Source organism: Diadema antillarum, unplaced genomic scaffold, assembly GCF_040938485.1.
Source record: "Diadema antillarum isolate AM-2024a unplaced genomic scaffold, OU_Dant_1.0 seq00001730_RagTag, whole genome shotgun sequence".
Classification (NCBI taxonomy): Eukaryota; Metazoa; Echinodermata; class Echinoidea; order Diadematoida; family Diadematidae; genus Diadema; species Diadema antillarum.
The window spans coordinates 631,262-654,292 of NW_027272416.1; the positions used below are offsets into that span (position 1 = coordinate 631,262).

The 23,031-nt window shown below is 39.2% G+C and overlaps 2 protein-coding genes across 2 annotated transcripts in view; one reads left to right on the forward strand and one right to left on the reverse strand.

Annotated features, from left to right (window-relative positions):
• The window catches only part of LOC139711924 (ubiquitin-associated and SH3 domain-containing protein B-like), a 54,575-nt gene extending 51,618 nt beyond the window's left edge, over positions 1-2,957 (forward strand). Inside the window, exon 12 of the mRNA XM_071623769.1 lies at positions 1,014-2,957. Coding sequence (XP_071479870.1) covers positions 1,014-1,252 — 239 coding nt within the window. The 3' untranslated portion in view covers positions 1,253-2,957. The remainder of the gene's footprint in view (positions 1-1,013) is intronic.
• Positions 2,958-17,526: 14,569 nt separating this feature from the next.
• Positions 17,527-22,766, reverse strand: LOC139711921 (uncharacterized). Its single transcript, XM_071623767.1, has 4 exons — positions 22,484-22,766; positions 21,076-21,887; positions 20,039-20,291; positions 17,527-19,070 (listed from the first exon to the last, which is right to left on the reverse strand). Exons 1-4 carry the CDS (start codon positions 22,758-22,760, stop codon positions 17,527-17,529), a joined length of 2,886 nt encoding a protein of 961 aa, XP_071479868.1. The 5' UTR covers positions 22,761-22,766.
• Positions 22,767-23,031: the final 265 nt, after the last annotated feature.

Genomic DNA, 23,031 nt, shown 5'->3' on the forward strand with positions numbered 1-23,031 from the left:
TCTCTTTCCTTATTTATATGTTTTTTTTTGTTGTTGTTGCAATCATATACTTGCCTGGTATATTGTAGTGAAAGCTGTGGTTATCCCTGGTGCAGTTGTACATGCACCATTTTCAACCCCATTTGTTATAGAAGAGTATAAAAGAGTAAATTCTTTTCAGTTATATACAAGAATGATGGTGGTGACTGTTTTGTGTATCCTGTTTTTCATCAACATTATCTTTTTTCCCCATAGATTGTTTTATAATTTGATCTGTTTGATGAACTGCGATAAGCTATGAGATGTTGCATTATGTTATGAGAAGTGTATAATTAAGTGTTAAGTTGTTGGTGGATGTTTGGATTTTGTTGCAGTTCGTCGTATGCTTCATGTCAAATTGTACTTTGAATAAGATGAAATTCCTGTGGATTGTGATGGTGCTCCTGTTCAGTGTTTTATGTATTTATGTACAACGACCTGAAACAAAAAGAATTTCCTGAATAATGGACAATAAAGACAAATTGAAATGAAATTTCATTATATCTAGATATTTGAATGTTTCTATATGTTTGCTCAATATTATTTGAGAGAGCTACTTCAAATCTACATACTAGAGAAAAACCTTCATTCAAAAAACAAAGATTTTTTACTATTCTGAACAGAAGAACCACATTATATGGAGAATGAACATTTGCTTATAACGCTTCTACCCTATGGAATGATTTACTCCAGAATTCAAGACAAATCACAATTTAATCATTAATAGACTCAAGTCTTTTTTTTTGGGGGGGGGAGGGTTTGGTTTTGTTTTACAGTATATTAGCAAATGTGCAGCTCGGTACCATTATTGTTATTGGAATTGTATGTCTTTGTATAATTTTTTTTTTTTTTTTTTTTTTTAAAGCACATAGAGATGCATGTACTGTGTGTCATGCGCTGTATAAGCACTGCTTATTAATTATCGTATCATTATTACAGTGTATATTATTATTATTATATTATTATTATAATTCAATATATCTCTTTCCCTGCAGGCGATATCTTGCTTGTTGGTCATGCCAGCACGCTGGACAGCAACTCGCGCTGCCTGCAGGGACTCTCGGCCCGGCCCGCCATGGAATTCTCCCGCATCGTACAGAAGGTGCCTTACTGCGGAATCATCATGCTGGAAGAGTACGCGGAATTCGGTATCTGGGACTTAGTGTCGCCTGTCATCCCCACGCTGACGCACGCGCCGAATGGACGCTTCGACTGGCGCATCATGCAGTCGTGAGCGTGCACTGCGACCACTTTCATACACAGAGATATAGAGTTTATTTATTTACATCATAGTAACAGAGTCTTTTATAAGATTTTTCTCTACGAGATTGGGAACTTTGTACATGTGCCACCTGTAGATAGATCCATAATTACCAAAGCTTATCCTTCTGTGTGTTAACAACCACGATTAAAAGAGTGTAAATGATATCAATGATATTTATAAATATTGAAAAGTTGTAAAATTTATAGAAATGTGAATCTTTCAGGATATACCTTATATTTAGTCCCATGTCTCCTGAACGTTATGTTGCAGATATTTCTGATTATTGGCTGTTAAATAATATGTCATGTGTATGATATGAAAAATTGAGCTACGAAAATGGGATTCCATTTCCTTTGCTCAATTTTTCAGTAATAAACTATATTCATTTTTGGTCAGTTTCCCTTTGTTTGCATTTATTGTATAATATGAGTGAGAATCATGTTATTTTCTCTAATGTCACGCGAAGTAAATCAACTGCTGCAAAAGTGTATGGTATACAGTAAACTACTAGCTGGTCTTTTTTTTTTTTTGTATTAAAAACATTTTTACCTCAGGTCTTAGTCTAGCATCCTTCAGATCCATTTAGACCAAGTCTTCATAACCTGAAGGGATGTGTAGATGGGATTTTGACAAATGTGCTATTTGATTTGACAATCAGATATGTAGGTAATCTGGTGGCAGTATATTTGACACAGCAAGTGTACAATAGAAAAATACATGTATGCCTGAGTAATGCCTGAGTAGCAGCACTTCAAATGTATCATGTTGCGATGGAAGTTGGATCTACAACGTAAATAAAAACTAGGTGCAGTTTGAGGGTGCAATGAGGTTACTAATGTCGTGGAATTGAGTGTACATTCTGAAAGAACAGAACAAAACAAAAACAAAACAAAACAAAGAATCCTAGATCTTGATCGTGATATGGATCACCACTGAAACAATTTAACCTGTCCTTAAAATAAAATACTACATTCAGCCTATCCTGAAAATTTCATCAAAATCTGTTGTGAACTTTTCAAGTATATATCAGTGACAGACAAGCAAGCATATGCCCTCAAAAATATGACTTTTGCAGAGGTGATATCCTGTGGCAAATAAACTTTACTGAGCTATTGCCAACATGATGGTCTGTTTCGAGAGTTAATGTCGTATCCCACATAAAATTTTGCTACTGTGTGCTGATGCAGGAGCTGTTTTAACCGCAGCTACAGTATGTAGAGACTGGCAAAGAACTTCATTATGAGTTGATGATGGAAATCTGACACTTCTGCGTTTCGACTCCAGGCAGACAATGTCTTGCTAAGTTTTTCTGTTTTGTTTGAAAACAAATCATTTCAAGTACCCTCATCAGGCACTTAATACTCGGTCTTTCCAATCAAATTCAGTGGGCATTATAGGAGTTTGACCCCTTCTTTTTTATTTTAATAGGAAGAGGCAAGAAAATACAAGATTTTTTTTCTTCTTGCCAAATAAGCTCATGGATGTAGGCAGGAATTGAAATTGTGAATAAGTGTACATGTCACTTCACATTTCAGCCATAGGACCGATTATTACTTGATAGAATGTTCTTCAGTCCCATTTATTAAATTGTATGTCATATTTTTTTGATTATTTTGATTGTGTTGCAGATGACAAGGCATTTATTGTGTATGTCGCCAATTTTTGCTATATCTCTGCTTTGATGTAAAAGACTTGCCATCAATGAGATTATCTGATAAGCAGCTAATAATTTGGGGGCGTATGGATGAGGTAATTTCTAACACCAAAACACAGATGATTACGATTTCTGTGCAGGCATAACTAACATTTGTAAATTCTTCCTCGTCCTATTCCTAGCAAGATAGGTGAAATGTAGAACTTGATTTCAAATGGTGACTGCAAGCACAGCAGAACTGTACATGATACTCCATGGCGATTGGTTTTAGCTGAAATGACTTGGACATTGTCTGACTCAAGAGGGCGCACTTTAGCATTGACTGCATAATCCACATTCATTTGATAATAATTGAATTATTATATGACGCCATTGGGTTATATACTTTGAAGTCTAAGAAAAGCAAAATTGTGATTTCTGTGAAAAGTAGCAGTTGTTTGACATTTCTTTGCAGGGTTTTGTGGTATGGAAAGAAAGAGAAAGGGAAAGAAAGATGAATTAGGGTGCTGAGATTGAACTTCTATGCAGTTTTGTAATGATGATGACTGGATTATGGTGGCTGTTGATTTCTGGTCACAAATTCTGTCAGAGAAATTTGGCTGCATGATGCTGTTTTGAGGCAAATTGATCGTTGACAAATTCCATGTGAGATGTAAATATTATGCCATAAAGTGTCAACTCTGTTTATTTTATTACATAGATGTATATTTCAACTCAAGTGTTAAGAATTAAATTATGTTGTGTATTTTGTTGAAAATTAATGAATATCAAGATAATGGTGCCTTAGGCATGCTATAGCTTGTATGCAAAGGTTTACATTGTAGATCCATCTTTTTTTTTTGTAATAAAGTAGGCTGAGCTTATATTCTTTCAAAATGGAATATTATTCTATGTCTATGTCCGTGGCAGAATTTATTCCATCTCTAATTTTATGCAAAGTTTTGTTTATAGAAGTGTGTCTTTCCAGTCAGGTGAGTTGTGGGAATGAGGAGTATCTAATGATTTCATTGTTAGTTAGTTGTAGAGATACATCTAGCAGAACAATAAGAAAAGATAAAACTGTGTGAAAAGCATGCATTGAAACATTTGTCTGTACAAAGGTGGTATTTGACTTTGTCTTTTACTGTTTTGGGTTTTGTTTCTTTTGTCTAACCTGATCTGACATTCTTGCACACTAATCAATTTCATCCCCCCTCCCCTGACCTCCTCTCTCTAGAATATGCAAGACGCTGTTGTTGCAATGATGTAGTTTAAGTGGTTGTGAGTTTATTATTAGGGAGCTTTACATTTGCGGCGCGGACGTTTGAGGGCTGGCGACGCTTGAGCTGGGTGTTCTCCCCTCTCCTTGCGTCGTGCTGAAAAGTAGCTTTAGATTACGCTAGGACGCAACCAACAAAAAATGAAATTGCGCCCCCTCATGATCGGTGCATGAAGTAGCTCCCTATATCATGAATTGAGCAGACATAAAAATAGCCCAGAACGCGTAGTGGCAACTCAGACAATGCGAGCTATAAATAAATCGACTTTTGATACGCGATTTTGCGCAAGCAGAGACTCCAACCCTAAGCACCTTCTGATCTGGAGATTCTCCTGCCTGAAACCCCTAGCAAAGGGGAGACTCCAACTTGATGTGCGCGAAGCGCGAAATTCCTTGCTGCCGGGGTCAAACTCTAGGGTTCTAGATGTTATCTTGTGCTATCTAAGGCATATTTTTCTACATACAATGACACTAAGTGAAAAATCATTTCAAGCGCGAGAAATTAAATCTCAAGCAGGAGAACAGGAGATTTTGCGAAAAATGGGCTTTTGGCGGGAGAGTTGGAGTCTCTGCGCATGCTCAGGACATTTTTTTTTTTTTCCTCTGAACGTCCCCGTTGCGAAAATCTAAAACTCCCTATTAACTTGTTGAGGACTGGCTTGTTTTTCATCAACAGGCATTTCACTTAGAGACCTGCCCGAGTATACTCGGGAATTATCTTCAGTTGGTTAAGACCACAAATGGCTAATTATGTGTCAAAACAGTTTGTCAGTTTGATGCAAGTCTGTGTAGTGCAGGTTTCAAAGAGGTTGACTTTCCTTAATTTACAGGTAGACTCCAGAAAAATGCATGCATCTTGTATTAAAGCGACTTTTGACCACTAGTCAAAACTGTGTACAAATTTTACATGATATTACGGGACTATATGATGGATTTTGTGTGATGTTGTGTCGTAAACTAGGGCTAGCAGTGTCCATTTCATGAAATAGCGATTATGATGCAGCTCTTGGTCAGTGTCGAAGGAAATCTTCTGTAGAAATTATTCAATATGACCACTGTGTTCACCATTTAAGCCACTTTTGGAGTATAAAGCTTTAGAGGGATGGTGCAGCTTCGGTTGGTGTGAAATGGGACTTCCAACTTCTTTTGATCATAATCTTTTTTTTAGATAATGAGAAACCTGTTATGACATGAAAAAGCATATAATCTAAGAGGAATTCAAAGTTTAATTGATAAATATTGGTTTTGAAATGGCCGAGATGTTCAAACAAAACAATCCTGATAAAAGATGAGACCCTTCTTTTATTAGGATCATGTTGTTTTACTTTATTTTTGGATATCTTAGCCATTTTGATACCAATTTTCATCAACTAAACTTTGAATACCTGTTAGAATTGTATGCTCCCTAACATTTCAGAGAATGGTTTCTAATTACCTGTATCTTGCAAACAATTTTATTTCGTAAGTCTCGACATCGAGACTACCCGCGTGCGTGCACGTGTTCAATTCGTGCGCAGCCGTGTTCTGGAAAGAAGAATCCTCACTTCAACCAATACTATACTATCCCTCCAAGGAGTGAGAGTAAGTCCAGGAATACATAGGGGTGTCACTGTAACCCCCTCCACCACCTTGTGGCCCCACCCCAGGTACTATGGTATACCTCATAACAGGTGCTTGATAAGACGTTTAGAGTGATAATTTAACATCTTTGGTTGCTTGATTTGGAAAATTTGTTGAACTTTGTTTAGTGAGATGTATAATGCTGTTGAAAAAGATGACAAAGAAAAAAAAAACACAACTCAAGAATACATAAGCTTTGAAAATGATAAACTTGTCAATCTCACATCATCTATGAACAAATATCACTTGCACTATAAAACTGTTCCTGTCACAGTTCATTCTGTTATTAATGTTGATGTGGAATGTCTCATTTACAATGAAATCTCAGTACTCACAGATTTTGACTCTTTTAAAGGATTTTATCCATAGTTCTGTGCACGTACGCTGTACTTTCTTCTAATCATCATTTTTACACAATATTAGAAACTATGACAGCAATTAGGACCATGCTCTTAATAGCTTGTCTCACAGTGCCTTTATTTTTTTTTAACCACCCATCAAGAATCAGTGCTCATAAGGTTTATTTACCACTCTGAATATTTCTCTTTACAACAGTTGTGTTGATGTCAAAGTGCATGGTACCATGTACAGTGGACTCCCGTTAATACGAAGTCCTTTGGACCGACGGTTTTCTTTTGCTATATCAAAATTTTATTATAACCGAACAAATCAACAAATAAACATTTTGTGGCCTGAATTTTTTCTTCGTTGTAACCGGAATTTCGTTATAACCATGTTCGTTATGACTGGAGTAGACTGTACAATGTATATGTAGAACCTTTTTCCCCAGCAAGTTTAACTCATTAAGATCTGGAAATGACATTTCTATGGTTCTATAAAATCATTGAATTTGTATTTGAATTACAAATTTGGCCACGTTCTTTAGAAGATTACAGTTACTGTTCCTGTCTCAAATGGGCATTTTTTTTTGTGTGTGTGTAAATTTGATGCGTTTAATGCAGTTTCATAAAATCTTTCTCCAAGATAGGATATGCATTAAGTGATTCAGAGTTGTTGATTTAAGAAGCAAGGTGATGATTTGCATGTATGCGGCAAAATCACCTCAGGACTTGATAAGGTAAAGCTTCAGCTGCAGGCAGTTACTACGGTGATGATCTTGAATGATTATCCAATTTGCAGACCTACTAGCATGGCAATACGTTTTCCCAGAGTGTACCTCATGAATCAAAGTTTTGATTCTATATAATGTAATCAGACTTGAACTAATAGCAACCACTTTTTAATTGTCGCGTGCGCTAGAAAGATTTTACTCCTCCTCTCCTTCGTCTTATTATCATTATCCTTACTCATCATTCCACCGTGTGTCAAATTATATATTTTGCGGTGCTTGCAGCATCTAGACATACAAGTTCAGTGTACAGAAATGATTGATGAGATGGAGTAAAAAAAAAAGAAAGACAATTTTTATTTCCAGCAGATTTACTTTGACTTACATGTATGTCGTCTATCTCATATTTTTGTGTCTGTTTATTGAGCTATTTCACAAGTCTGTTTGCATCAGAAGATTTAACTGTTCCAAAGCTGTATGATACATTTGAACCTCTTAAATGGCTCCTTGACTGTGCCTACTTGTGTATCAACATATTTGCTGGCACGCAGACCCTCTAAATAAACGGGGTAGGCCCCTACAGTTCATGCAATTTTATGCAATTTTGAGATGAACCGAGTATCCTCTTGGATCATGCATTGTATCTTTACTATTTCTTCTTTATTTCTCCCCAAATGTTGTGCAGAGGTAATTTAAACTTTTTTTTTTTGTCATGGGAAATCATCCCATTGGGCAGATTTATTGTTTTTTTTTTTTTTTATAGAAAGTGCAAAGTGTAGCACTCTAGAATGTGGTATGTAGATCACAAAGTGATATCGTTATGACTTCAACTGCTCCTTCACTATTACCACACTCACATGTCCTATGCACAGTCAAAACTGATTTTATTTACCACATAATGTATACATTGTACATGCATGTACACGCATGTACACTGTATTAATTATGCACGCAGGGTATGCAGGGTATAAATGAATTGATGTGGTGTCTTATGCAAGGTTATATCTGTCTGTTGCAAATTTCTGATGAATTTGACAAACCTTGGTCTTTGACCAAGCAGAGGAACCCGCACGAGAACATTAGATCAGCAAGTGCTTGTTTCACATGGTTGGTTTTGAACACAAGGGGGCGCTGTATCCCTTACAGGTAGCAGCACTGTTTAGGTTAGAGGTGTTTTTTGTTGTGTTCATCTTTCTACTGATAAAGGATGGATTCTGACCATGTATCATTCTTTATTACAGCACAATATATTTATTATAATGTTGCTCTTATCTTTTTTTTTTTTCCTTTCTTGTCCCGTCTGCAACCTGTTGCTGTCATGCATTGCTATTTCTTGTTTTTGTTTGTTTGTTTGTTTGTTTTTCAAAGTTTTTAAGTTTTGGCATGAAAGAATAAGGTTATCCAGGGCTTTATTTCCACTATGCAGTTCAAGATTTTTTGACAGCAGTTTTTGCTAGAATACAGTTTCATCCCTAAAAGCCTTTATCTCAGCTCAATCTCTGTCTCTCTGACTAATCATGACCCTTTTAGAACATTTGCTGATGACTTTATTCTATGCATAGGAAGATTTGCCGAGGCCAGTGGTATTAAAGATGCTTTTAACTTTACAGGAATATCACAGAGAAAGGCATTTCTCACCATCTTCTCTGTGCATGTTTTGCAAATTAAGTAGAAACTGACTCTGTGCTGTGATTCTACTGAGTCATGTACAAATTGAAGTTATATCCATGTCAGAGACTCCAACCCCAAGCACCTTCTGATCTGGAGATTCTCCCGCCTGAAACCCTAAGCAAACGGGAGACTCCAACTTGATGTGCGCTTCGTGCACATCACGAGCGCAAAGTCCCTTGCGGTCTAGGATTCTAGATGCTCTCTCGCGCTATCTAAGGCTTATTTTTCAACATATAATGAAATTGAGTAAGAAATCATTTCAAGCGGGAGAAATTAAATATCAAGCAGGAGATTCTGCAAAAATGGGCTTTCGGCGGGAAATCTCCCGTCGAAAGCGGGAGAGTTGGAGTCTCTTCTGTGTTGCAAAGAAGTTCATAGAAACTGACTTTGTGCTGTGAGTCTGCTGAATCACGTTCACAAGTTGAAGTTACGTCTCTGTTGCAAAGAAATCTAGAGAAACTGACTTGGTGCTGTGAGTCTGCCGCATCATGTAGAAATTGAAGTTACATCTGTGATTGTATTTTTTTTTTCATGAAAGTAATTTGTGTTTACAACATTTTATTTTGCCTTTGACAGTGCTTCCTAGGAGGAAAATATTTCTTCAGCAATGAGCTTGATATCTTGTTCACATCACACACATTTGCATATCGACTATTTAGGAACCAGATGGGATCAAAGCTATAAGTGTAAAATCAATGTGTGGATTTTTTTTAAATCACCTTTCTACTTCTTTTTCAATGCTACTGTGAAGTGTCTATTACAGTGTATTACAAAGATGTATAATTTTTGTACTGAAATACTCCTAAATTCTGTACATGTATATCATTTGTCATATCACCTGTAACATACAAATTGTACCTTTTCCATCTATGTTGTGGCAAACCTAAAAATAAAGGTGTGTGATACACACAAGAGTAACAATTTCAATGCTTATCTAGTATATTATTACCTCCGCCAAGGGAGGAGGTTATGTTTTCGTTACCGTTGGTTTATGTGTTTGTTCGTTAGTTAGTTAGTTTGTCTGTGTGCAAAATAACTCAAAGTAGGTAACGGATTGGGATGAAACTTGCAGGAAAGGTTGAGAATGACACTAGTAACAAACGATTAACTTTTGGTAGTGATGCGAGAATTTTGGGGGAATCATGAAGGATTTTTGATATTTTGGCAGGTAGGGTCAATGAACTTGGGAGTTCAGGCTGCACATATTTGAGGCTTGCCAGCGCGCACTAAAGTGCGTGCTCTAGTTTCTGCTGGGGCGAGGCGTGCCATGCAGCTGAGGGTTTATGACGTAACACAGGTAAAATGATTTGCATGCTTGGCGGAGGTCTGCGCTCTCAGAGTGCTTCTCTAGTTATTATTGTTTTTTGTTTGTTGAAATAATGTTGCTGGTTTGCAGATGTTTAGGAAATACTAGGATGTTGTGCCAAGAATAAAGGAGGTCTCACATTTTGTAAAGTATGCAGTACGAGTATTGTTTTATGTACCTACGTGTACGAGTTTGATAATTTGCATGTCATTCGAGAATATGCTCCTATACACACACACACACACACACACACACACACAATCTCTCTCATTTCTCTTCTCATTTTTCTTTCATCTTAAATCGATGTACAGTATACTTGCAACAGCTTGATACACTTCACTCCTGAAGTGTGAAACACATACAAAAATAACACTCTGGAAGCCACATTGAAATGCTATCACAGTTCTGATGGGCACAAAGTGTATTAATTTCAACAAGGTGTATCATACAACCTGTACATGCTCTCTCTTTCCTTTTCTTTCTTTCTTTTTTTTTTTGGCATGGCTACATTTAAATAGATACAAATGAACTACACTCTACTGAACAGTGTGCGACATTTTTATCTAAAAAGAGACTTGCAATCACTACATGCAGCCATTTTTTTTTTTTTTTGCTTATAAATACACTTGTGCAATTTTCTAATCCTCTACAAGGGACAACCTACAATAACAGAGAACAAGTCATCTTACATCTACAATGTATTGTACCAACAAATTGTATATTGCTACAACAACGTTTGCTCAAAGATGACTACACAATGTAAACTGCCATGTTTATGCCTCCGCCACAATGCCATCATGAGGCATTATATTTCTGGTTTGTTCGATTATAGTGTAATAGATTTTGAGGTACATGTATCCTAATGAAACTTGGTATATTTATGTATGGATAGACGAAAAGGTGCCTGTCAACTTTTGGGCGCACACACTCAATGTCACAGGTTAAAGTCAAATTCTTAAAATTGGACTATTTCCCACATATCTCTGTTGAACTGTAATGTACATACGTACATGTACATTGTATATGTAGGTATTTTCATGAAACTCAGCATTATACACTGTACAGTACATGTATATACATGTATTACCGGTACACAGTAAAGATGGGAAACTTTTGGATCAGGGGGTCAAGGGTCAAAGGTCAAGTTAAATTTTGACCCTTTTTTCCCCGTATCTTGGAAAATAGCTCATTATCTTCATAAAATTTTGTACATGCATAATGTATGTAGTGCTTGACAATAATTCTCTTGAGAATTTTGTGGGTCTTGGGGTGAAAAGTCAGGTAAAAAAAAAAAATCTGCTTTCAATACTGAGAGTAAACTTTTTCTCCATACCTCAAAAATTACTCAGCTCATGAAAATTATGTTTTAATAAGAAAACTAGGTAATAAAAATACATTATTTGCATCAATTATGAGTATGCACGATGATCCTGTACGGAAATTTGGTTCATAGGGTCAAAATTAAATGATAACGTTAAAATATTACAATCTTTCCCCATTGTATTTTGAAATTTACTTACCAGTGACTGATTACTTGAAGATGTGGGCCATGGGGTCAAAGGAGAAGGGTCAAAGATTTAGTATACTAAATGCTCAAATTCTTGAATACTTGCTATCTGAAGCAATTCAGCCATCCAAATGGAATCTGGTTCAAGGAATGTATAAACACTAAACACGTGTGGAGTTTTGCTATCAAACTTTCAAACATGTGATCTTATGTTTTTCTTAGCAATCATATAAAACTGTTGTGTCACACTGTCAAGACCTGTGGGGTAATAATGCAATCTGGAGAAGGCATACCAGTCGTCATGGTGACATTTCTTTTTTTTCTTTTCTTTTTTTTACACTTGTAACTTTCTAGATCTTCGCTAATGCAAAGAATTACAGAGAATTACATGTCATCGCTGAGGTAACATGACCTTGCATCTGATATTTTGGTGAAATAATTTTTTTTTTGACTAATGGTCAGATATTCAGTTAAATGATGTCCTGTCCAAATCCTTAGCTGTCTTTGCAACTGACTGACAAATTGCCCTACATTGATGTAAATAAGCACTGAACTGATCAGTGTTTTAGTAGTAGCCATGATAAAACTAGAAATGTCGCTATGGCGACTGATGCCTCCGCCATAATGCATGATTCTCCCAATAGTTGTATAGTACAAAATGTACAATGTCTTCACAATGTGTGATGACAGTTTCACATAACTGGCAAAATACTGAAATGACAGGTTTGTCAGAAATGTCTTGAATGTTCACTTTCCTCAAACTGGGTTTGCTATAATTGTCTAAGAGTGCAGGTACACATATTTGGGGAATTGAGGATTTTTACTTGACTTCTGACCGACCCTGTTATAAGTTTATGCATTAAGTAATTTTCAAGGTATGAAGAAAGAGTGTAATTACAATTTACAAAATAGATTTTTTTTAAAATATTTAAACCTGACCTTTGACCCTTAACCTTTGACCTTTGACCTTCTGGCTGGAAATATCCAGAGAATCTCCATTAGGTAATACATGTATATTAAGTTTTAAAACTAATAATGCAAGCATTACATATACTAGTATATGAGGGAAACAGTAAAATTTTGAGGAGTTGACCTTGACCTTTGACCCCTGACTATTGACCCATGACCCCTAAATTCCCTAGATAATCCCTGCCAGTCAGTACATGCATATGTACCAAGTTCCATGAAGATACATTGAACCATTTGCGAGAAGAGTGAAATTGCAACATTTTCACCAAACCTTTGACATTTTGACCTTTGACCTTATGACTTGAAACTCTCTCTGGAGAATCTTTACGCAGTAGTACATGTCTACACTAAGTTTCAATAAAATACCTTCGGGCATTGCATAGATATGGGGGAAATAGCAACATTTTTAGCATTTGACCTTGACCTTTTGACCTTTGACCTCTTGCAAATGTCACTAAAATCTCCTCAACTAATTGCCCAATCATACATCATCCTTGGACCAAGTTTGGTGAAAGCTGCTTCATCCAGTTTTGAGTTATCAAGTAAACAGATAAATTTTAGGATTTGACCTTGATCTCTGACCTTTGACCTCTGTCCGATTTCACTAAAAAACTAATCATGTCATTGTCCCATCATACATCATCCTCCGACAAAGTTTGGTGAAATTTGCTCAATCCAGTCTTGAGTTATCGCGTAAACGGATACAATTTCATGATTTGACCTTGACCTTTACCCTTTGGCCGATTTCACCCAAAATCTAATCAAGTAATTGCCCCATCATACTTTATACTTGGACCAAGTTTGGTAAAATTCCAGTCAATATTTCTCAAGTTATCGCGTAAACAAATGCGGACGGACGTACGGACGGACGGACAACCCGAAAACATAATGCCTCCGGCACCACTTCGTGGCGGAGGCATAAACAACTAGAAATGTCGCTATGGCGACTGATGCCTCCGCCATAATGCATGACTCTCCCAAAAGGCGTATAGTACAATGTCTTCACAATGTATGATCCATGACAGTTTCACATAACTGGCAAAATATTGAAATGACAGGTTTGTCAGAAATGTCTTGAACTGGGTTTGCTTTAATTTTCTAAGAGTGCAGGTACACATATTTGGGGAATTGAGAATTTTTACTTGAATTCTGACAGACCTTTTTATAAGTTTATGCATTGAGTAATTTCCAAGGTATGAAGAAAGAGTGTAATGACGGTACAAAATGGATTTTTTTTTTTGAGGGGGGCCATTGAAACCTGGCCTTTGATCCTTAACCATTGACCTTTGACTTTCTGGCTGGAAATTTCCCAGAGAATCTCCATTAGGTAATGCGTGTATTAAGTTTTGAAACTAATAATGCAAGCATTGCATATACTAGTATATGGGGGAAATAGTAAAATTTTGAGGAGACGACCTTGACCTTTGACCCCCTGACTATTGACCCATGACCCCTAAATTCCCTAGATAATCCCTGCCAGTCAGTACATGCGTATGTACCAAGTTCCATGAAGATACATTGAACCATTTGCGAGAAAAGTGATATTGCGACATTTTCACCTAACTTTGACCTTTTGACCTTTGACCTTATGACATGAAACTCTCTGGAGAATCTTTACGCAGTAGTACATGTCCACACCAAGTTTCAAGAAGATACCTTTGGGCAATGCATAGATATGGGGGAAATTGCAGCATTTGTAGCATTTGACCTTGACCTTTTGACCTTCGACCTCTTGCCAATGTCACTAAAATCTACTCAACTAATTGTCCCATCATCCATCATCCTTGGATTAAGTATGGTGAAAGGTACTTCATCCAGTTTTGAGTTATCACGTAAACAGATAAATATTAGGATTTGACCTTGATCTTTGACCTTTGACCTCTGTCCGATTTCACTGAAAAACTAATCAAGTAATTGTCCCATCATACATCATCCTGCAACAAAGTTTGGTGAAATTTGCTCTATCCAGACTTGAGTTATCGCATAAACAGATACAATTTCATGATTTGACCTTGACCTTTGACCTTTAGCCGATTTCACTCAAAATCTAATCAAATAATTGCCCTATCATACTTCATACTTGGACCAAGTTTGGTAAAATTCCAGTAAATACTACTCAAGTTATCGCGTAAACGAAAGCGGACGGACGTACGGACGGACGTACGTACAGACGTACGGACGTACGGACGTACGGACGTACGGACGTACGGACGGACGGACAACCCAAAAACATAATGCCTCCGGTACCACTTCATGGCGGAGGCATAAAAATAATGGGCGTACGCACTCTAAGCAGAATTCGAGCCTATGACCTCCTGATCTCCGGACAGGCGTCATCTCAACTAGACCACCGAGCTTCCGCCCGACAGCAGGTGTTGGTTCTAATCCTTATAGCATGCAGCGGGTACTGCTTTTATTATTCAAATTAATGAAATTCTTCGATCAAAATGTGTTCATTGCAACTGATTGACAAATTGCCCTACATCAACGTAAATAAGCACTGCATTGATCAGTGTTTTAGTAGTAGCCATGATAAAAAAAAAACCATGGGCGCACGTACTCGAGCAGGATTTGTTAACCACAAAAATCGAACCACAAAAATCAAATCACCACAGGACACCAGAGGAAAGGCTATCCCAACGATACAGTACTTTGGCTGCCATGTTTCTTGTGCTCTCCCAAACATTGAACATTTTGTAGATATGAGGTCTTGTCGCCCTAGTGATGATACCTACCATATATATCGCTACATGGAAAACTAGCCAATGTTCTGGAAGGATTTTGCGGTCTTAATGTTAGAAAAACAGTTGACATTAGATATGTAACTTAATGAATACATTTGTTCAATGTGCATCTCTCCAAAGAAACACATTAAAGTGAAAGCATAGTTTTGGTAAGGGTTTTATAACCGGTCTTGCACCTTTCCACATTTACTTGCAATATATCGAAAGAGTCTACCAAGAACCTTACCTGGCTGACCTGATTTGCCAGGATGATGAGTTGTTTTGGAGCAATTTGAGATCAAAAATATAAGTCGATATACCAACTTTAGTTCCAGAAGGATCCAGGTTAACTCGGTCTCAGGGCAAACTTGGCCCTATTTCAGGCAATTTATACGCAGTTCGTGATCGGCATATTCTACACATAGGCCCACGTTCATTTTGCAGGCGCGCCAAAGAGGTTCCTGGCCCGTAACTGCGACCAGCCAGAACGCGAAGCGCTCCCATAGTACAACACTGTACAATACAGAGGGACAACTAGGCCCCGCAATCAAGGTGAGGCCGAGTTGTCCCGAGTCTGAGTTAGCCTGACCCCAATCAGGCAAGTTCTGAGATGCAAACAGTTTTTGTCAATATTTTGCATTTTCGTCGTTACCCTTGTCATTACAGCGTTATTCCACACATTTCTTAGGCATACGTGTACATTTTGGAGCGAAATTGGACAATTTTGCAGGTTCACTGAGAGAGGTGGTTGGAGTGATAACAAGCTCATGCAATCGATCCATCTGAGCACTTTTGAGACTAAATCATCTCCAGTCGACTCCCGTTATAACAAAGTCCTTGGGACAACTAGCTTTCTTTCCTTAAATACAGAAATTTCATTATAACATTATGACAATGCTGGGACCCAAGTTTTTACTTCATTGTCTCCAGAATTTTGTTATTACCGTGTTCTTTCAAACAGGAGCGCACTGTACTTTTCTTCAGCACTTGGCTTTGAAATTCCATAAAACTGTCAGAGATGGACCAGCTTGATATTTCTAATGGCCACACAAAATTCTAGTGACAAATCATGGAAAAGAATGGTAGATCAAGGATTTCGAATGCCGACAGTCCAAGGTGGTCCAAATTTATCAATGCCATATTGTATGTGTGGTCTGTGGCTCTGTATCACCACGTACAACCGTAGATTTGTACTACACTGCATTCACACTAATGCTTTGCACATGGTTCATACAGGCAAGCCATTTGTTGTCACTCTGACTACCGGATGTAACGTCTACCCAACCATGGTAATAATAGTATCTGTTGAATCATACAAGTAGCTCACTCAAACCATGCAGGCATGAAAAATGAAAGCATTCCTTGGTACATTGTACTTCCCATTCTCTCTGAAGATAAAGTTTCAGACATTCCAGTCACCTTTAGAGATAAATTTGTCGTTGTTGTTTTTTCCCCATATCACAAATGTGATCTGAAAATCAATGAAATAAATTGTAAGCTAGCATTAATGCTTCATAGAATGTAGTAATCAAATGTCAGCTTAATGTGATACTCAATACCTTCATTGTGAATACTAAAGAGTTTTACATCCTGTTGTTGTTGTTCTATTTATTGCACTGAGCACAGCTTACTGAGATGAAGCACATGGATAGATTATAAACTTACTTCAAAACCTCTTTTCTCCATAAACATTTTACAGAGTGTGTACTTTCTTTCCATTATTTACAAAGGCATGGAAAGTCAATTTGTACTTAGAGTTTTATATAATTTCAAAGCTCAGAGTTGTAAGCTTAAGAGTCTGCTCTTTCAAAAACTACCCTTAATCAAATATCCATGCCTAAACCTTTAGTTGGTTGCATGATGCAGGGTCACATATGATACTGCACTTTAATACATATACATGGGCAAGATGTCCTGGATGGATGGCTCTTGGGGTGGTATTCTGAAAACCTTCCTAAGTTTCTTCCTAAGTTTCTTCCTAAGTCATAAAGTTAGGAAGTGCCTCGGAAAGAGAGAATTGGTATTCCGAAATTTATATACGCGGCATGTCCCATTTCTCATGCCCATTTCACACATCAAAGTACATGTATGCGCAGTGAATGACAAGTGTCTATCACAATGTTTTGAAGCTTGCTATATCTTAACAACATACTTTGGAAAGGGGTGCGACTTTCCTATTAATCTTCCTAGAAATCTTTTCTAAGTGCATTCTAGAACACCAACACTACTTCTTCCTAAGTCAGAAATTTGTATACCGCATCCTCAACTGCATATCTTCCCCAGTTTCTTCCTAAGTAAAGGAAAAAAAGTTAGGAAGACACTTACCAAGAAACTTAGGAAGATTTTCAGAATACCACTTAGGAAAAAATTCTAACTAAGAAAGAAATTTCTTCCTACGAAGGATTTCAGAATACCATCCTAGGTCCCCTACATGGGACCTACATGAGTTCTTAGTTTTTCCTAGTTGTCAGTACTGTGGTTGTTGTGCATCAGTCTGTGTGGGAAGGTCCGCATCTAGCACCTTGTGCCGAAACATGTGGGTGGTGTAGGTCTGGTTGAGGGAAAAGGACTTGCCGCAAATGTTGCAGGAGAACGGCTTCTTGTCCTCGTGCATGGAACGCATGTGGTTCTGCAGAGAGTACTTGACAGTGAATCCCTTTCCACAGACCAGGCACACAAATGGGCGGATGCCGCGGTGGCGCCGCTCGTGCGCGGTCAACCCGGCCCGGTTCGTGAAGCCCTTGTTGCAGTGGGCGCAAAAGAAGCGCATCTCGCGGGTCCTGTGCATGCGTCGCTTGTGCTCGTAGACGCCATTCTTGAGGCGGAAGCCCCGGCCGCAGAGCTCACACTTAAACGGTTTCAGACCCGTGTGCTCCCCCTGGTGGTTGTTGAGGGCGTTCTCCGAAGCGAACGTTCGTGGGCACAGGGAGCAGCGATACATGCGATTTTGCTCGTGGTTCTTGGCATGTTCCAGGAACTTTGCTTCGCTCACAAAGACCCGTGGACAGTGATCGCACATGAACGTTCCTATCCCTTTGTGGATTTCCTTCTCATGCTCCAGTGCTGTGGAGCTCTCCATATATCTCTTGGGACAGTAGCGGCACTTGTAAGGCCTGGGCTTTGTGTAGTAATCTGCAGTTTTTCCCAGCATATCTTTTGGCTCGTCTGGCACTCCTTTCTTCTTCGTCCGAAGAGATTGTCCACATTGTGCTTCAGGCAATGTATGGCTCATCTCATTGTGGTTTTCAATAAGCTCAATATGGTCTGCAGTGAGCTCAGTGTGGTTTACAGTTAGGTCAAGTTGCTCTTCCGCTAATCCTGTTTTCCCACCTCCCCTATCTTCACGTCGTTCTAGTACTCGTTTTGATACTCTCTTTTCTCTTGGTTTTGCTTTCTCCTTGCCTTTGTAATTACTCATAAATTCTTTGTGAGTCATTTCATGCTCCACGCACTCTCGCTTTTTCACAAAGCAAACGGAACAAAAGCGGCAGGCATGATTTCGCCTGACGGGAATCCCATGAATGTCCCTCTCATGGCGATAGAGGGCTCCCTGCGTCTTATATGACTTGTCGCACTTGGGGCACTTGTGCCCTCTCTCTCCGTGTGTGGCTATGTGCCGTGTCAGCATGAAGGTGTTGCGCTGTTTCTCACCACAAATCGAACACGTGTACTCCTTGGCGAACTCGTGGAACATCGAATGGGCCTTGAGACGACCCTCTAAGTCAAACCTTTTTCCACACACTCTGCACGCAAAGCGCTTCGGCTCTGTCGGGACTGGTGGAACATCATTCTGCGTTGTCTTTGTGGTATCTGCCTTGCTCCCGCCATCTTTGGCAACTTCACTTTCGAGAGCCCTTTTCAGAAATTTCTCCTTTCCCTTGAGTCTCCATGTCACAACGGGACAAAGTTCCTTGACCCTTTCTGGTTCGTGATCAAATTTGATGTGCCTCATCATACGCTTGGCTGTAGGGAGCTCCTCCTCACACTGATCACAGCAAAAATTGTCCTTTCCTGAAAAAAAAAAAATGAAGTGTCAGAGAAAAAAACAATGTCAGCATTTTTGTTGACATGGCTACCATATATTGTCAATTGGGTGATAAAAGTCTCTCAAACTTGGTGAAAATCACATTTGCGAAAACTCATTTTAATAGACAATCAGTAGAGTGACATTTTGTTCATGTGCAACCTTCCTCAACCCCATAATGAAGGCCAAAACAGCATGTCAAAGGAAAGGCAATCGCATTTGTTTTTGTGCCTTGGCTGCCATGCTTCTTTTGTTGTTGTTGTAATTGTTCTCCTAAACATCTAATGTTTTTGATAAGCAAGGTTTTGTTGCCCCAACAGTGATATAATCCATTATTGCTCCCTACCGCTTTTTCACGAAACCCTAACCTAGCACACAGCACTGCAGTCAACACGTAGGAAAATAATTCATCTTAATGCTCTTGCATTGTATAATTTTTATCATGAAAACTGGTCTACAACAACCAAACGCAACCAACCAATTTTAATGTGCACCTGCGGCAATCATGCCTGCCTGTCCCATGCCTCACCAGTCACCTTCCAGCCTGCAGCAGACATGGACTTCCTTCATCATCCATATATTCACATGTTCATGAAAAAAGGCCAAACACATGAACAGGTGCATAACAGTATATTTTCAAACAATGTTTGACAATGCACTGATATCACACCATGTTTCATGGGATAGCAGATTATTTTTACTGTTATTTCTTTGCTTAGATTTTTTCACACAGCAAAATACTCTTTCGGTCTCAGACTGCACAGAAGTCCTAACCCCTACTACTCAAGTGTGTGTGTGTGTGTGTGTGCGGGGGGGGGGGGGGGGGGGGGTTGTTTTTTCCCCAATGAACAAATTATTAAAGTAGCAGGAACTCTTCCCGTATCTGCAATCGTACAGCACAAAGAAAGAGCTCTCCTTTAAAAGCATGCAAAGTTCAAAGGGACTTTGGTCATACCTTCACTGCAGTGAAGATCATTCAGCTCGGTCTTGAACCCGACAAGGTCGCTGTACTCCTCACTGTAGAAAACCATGAGTTCCATACCCGGCTCAATGACCTTTGTGACCCGGAAGTAAATATCTCCGAGGACCTGGACAGCTTCTAGGTTCTGCTCCTCCATATTCCGGGCACATCGGATGTGGGCCAAGGCGCTGGAGTGGTTCTTCCCTTTTCCATCTACATATAGGAATACTTTCCCCGTCAGGCAAAGCTATAGCATGGTGTAAAAGAAAATAGAAAACCACTAAACTTGTGTCAATGGCAAATTTGGTGTGCATAGTAAAAGCACAACAAAATCTTTTTCTGATGGAACCCTGCTACTGTTATAGGGCAAAAGTCTTGTGTTGCAACGCATTGTTAACTTGTGTTAAAAACAAGAACTGATTTGTATGTCCTCTTGTCCTCCATTTTTTGTTTGTTTGTTTGTTTGTTTGTTTTTTGTTCTGGGCTACCACCATGTCTCAAATATCAATATTTTAGTTGCACTACGTAAATATGAAGAAAGTGAAATGTTGAACTAACAAATTTGCAAGACCACATTCCACTGTTTAAATCAATTCTCTTTCCTCAAGATGATATAACTGTATAATTTAGTCTTGATAACATCGCTTCAATGTTCTGACTTGATTCCTTTCTTTTCTTTTAATTTCAAGAAAATACCAGACACTGTTCACAGTACATGCAAAAAGGCTTTTGAGTTTGGCAGGTAAGTGTAGAATCCACCGGCGGCCATTTCTGAAACTCAAATTCCCACCACAGTAATCTCCACCCAACCCATGCATTCGGCATAACTCGCTGTGGGGTTCATAACGAAGTCGCTGCATGCCCTTCTATACCATGGTCTACACCACATAAACTATAGTGAGTGGGGCTAGCACACTCACTTCTAGGTATGAGAGTCTCAAAATAGCGAACGCCAGCTTCAATGCACTGTCCATTACACAGTAGAAATCAGTGAAAATTCCCAGCTGTACCCTTTTGACATTTGACCTTACCTCCCATGTAGACTCCTTAGTGGAACCATTCTCTTCATCCAGGAGGTCGCCCTCATAGGGACCGAACAAAACTCCTTTCTCAATCTGCTTCTTAGCTTTCACACCGGAGATATTTTCCTTCTCCTCTCCACAATATATGAAGGACAGACAGTCTGGCAGGAGAGGGAAGTGTTCGTGTCCTGCCTTCTCAGACTGGGTCTGCCCAACGAGGACACTGCGACGAGGCATGGAGACCTGCTGTAAAACGGTCAAGGCTCTCTTCTGTGCGAGAGGAGGTGTGCTGCTTTGATAGGCAGGTAAAGTGGTGTAATGGGAAGAAGCCAAAGAATCTGGGATAACCACAGCATTCTGCTCGGATGCAGAAGAATCATCGGGCCTTAAGGCATCCCCATGTCTTACAGGGGCTTGTGCTGTGGAGCTTTGTGGGGAGTTTCGTCTCTCACTCGTAGGCGAAGTGTCCGCTGCTGGAGCTATGGCCTGATTGACCATGCTTCCTTGAGTCTGGGGAAGTGACACAACTGAACGAGTAGCTGTGGATTGACTGTCCAAGAAAGGTCTCCTGAGTGAGGGGGACTCTGTGTCCTGATGCTCGCGCTCTGTTGCCTGAGGATGATTTGTAGTAGGTTCCAGGACCCGGTCCCCGGGATCCCTGAGCTGACTTTGACCCCGATTGCCGTTGGTGACAGGAGGAAAACAGGTCAGAGTTGTCTGCTGGAGTAAAGTGAGCTGTTGAACGCCGGGAGAAAAGTTTAGTGGTTCATCACCACGAGGTGGCAGAGACAGGTTGGGAGTGGGCAGCACTGGAGTTGGACCTACATGTATGGAACAGAAAGTTAAGAATGATCAACTAAGCAGTAATCTCCTCCATTTTTTAATGAAATCTTTTAACTGAATACCAACCACTCTCCTATGATATTATACAAGAAACATAGGGTTAATACAAGGCAGGTCAGAGTTGCACCTTCTATGAAATCAGAGCACAAAGCATTATCAGGTAAGAAACAAACTACAAATTTTTCATTTTGTTGTTGTTGTTTTCTTATTAAACGCGCAAACACTCGTTATCAGAGTTTGCATAAAAAGTGAGAACTTGAAAAGAGAATGTCAAAAACATTAATCCGTTGAAGAAGAGTTTCAGAGTATACACGGGCAGGAGTCTATGCGAAATGAGCACTGTAGCAAAAGTAGCTCGTCTTCAACGGCTTCACAAACAGAGATTCAAGTTAATCAGATATGGCTCTGAAGAAAATTGTATTATAAAGAAATCATATCATGCACATACCATACACGTGTACATATCAATAAATTGATATTCATATCATATAAAGAGAGACATGAAAAGCATCTTTGCTCTGCTTAGGTAAGATGTGCATTTCAAAATAAGATGCTTTAAAATAGGGAAGCTGACCTGGAAAGATTGACCTCAGAGTGGACTGGGCAGAGTGGCCAGTGGCAAAGTCACCCTGACCCCTCACTTCTCCATGCTCAATCATAAAGGGGGCTTGCTGGGCTGCTGGCAGCAGGTTGGGGTGGAAGGGAACTTGTTGTGGGTAGTGCGGCACGTGGTGTGGATGTTGTGGCCGAGGTGCAGACTGGAATTGCGTGTGGTGCCCACGTTGAGGAGGAGGGTTATGCTCCTGGCTGTAGTAGCCGGGGCAGCGGTTGTCTCTGAAGCTTGGATCCATCACCAAGTATCGTCTACTGCTGCTGTCAAACCTGCAACTGACTGTGTATAAAGTCAAGACCATTACATGTACTGGTAAAGAACCAGCATTAAGGTGCGACCTCCTTGTGCCAAAATTCGACAATGCACAAAAGCACAAGGTTTTACATGGTAGCTGGCAGTCAAATTTTGGATGGTGTTATGGTTGAAATATGGACAGTTTACTTTACACTTGACTTACGTAACCCGTTGAAGACAGTCCTGTTTATACTCGGGAAGGGGTTAATGGGAAA

Excerpts from the sequence above, each read along its gene's own strand:
- LOC139711921 (XM_071623767.1), bottom strand. The coding sequence starts at position 22,760 with ATGGATCCAAGCTTCAGAGACAACCGCTGCCCCGGCTACTACAGCCAG. Across the intron at positions 21,888-22,483 it reads TCTGAGGTCAATCTTTCCAG|GTCCAACTCCAGTGCTGCCC; the intron begins GTCAGCTTCCCT and ends CCATACATGTAG. Across the intron at positions 19,071-20,038 it reads TGATCTTCACTGCAGTGAAG|GAAAGGACAATTTTTGCTGT; the intron begins GTATGACCAAAG and ends TTTTTTTTTCAG.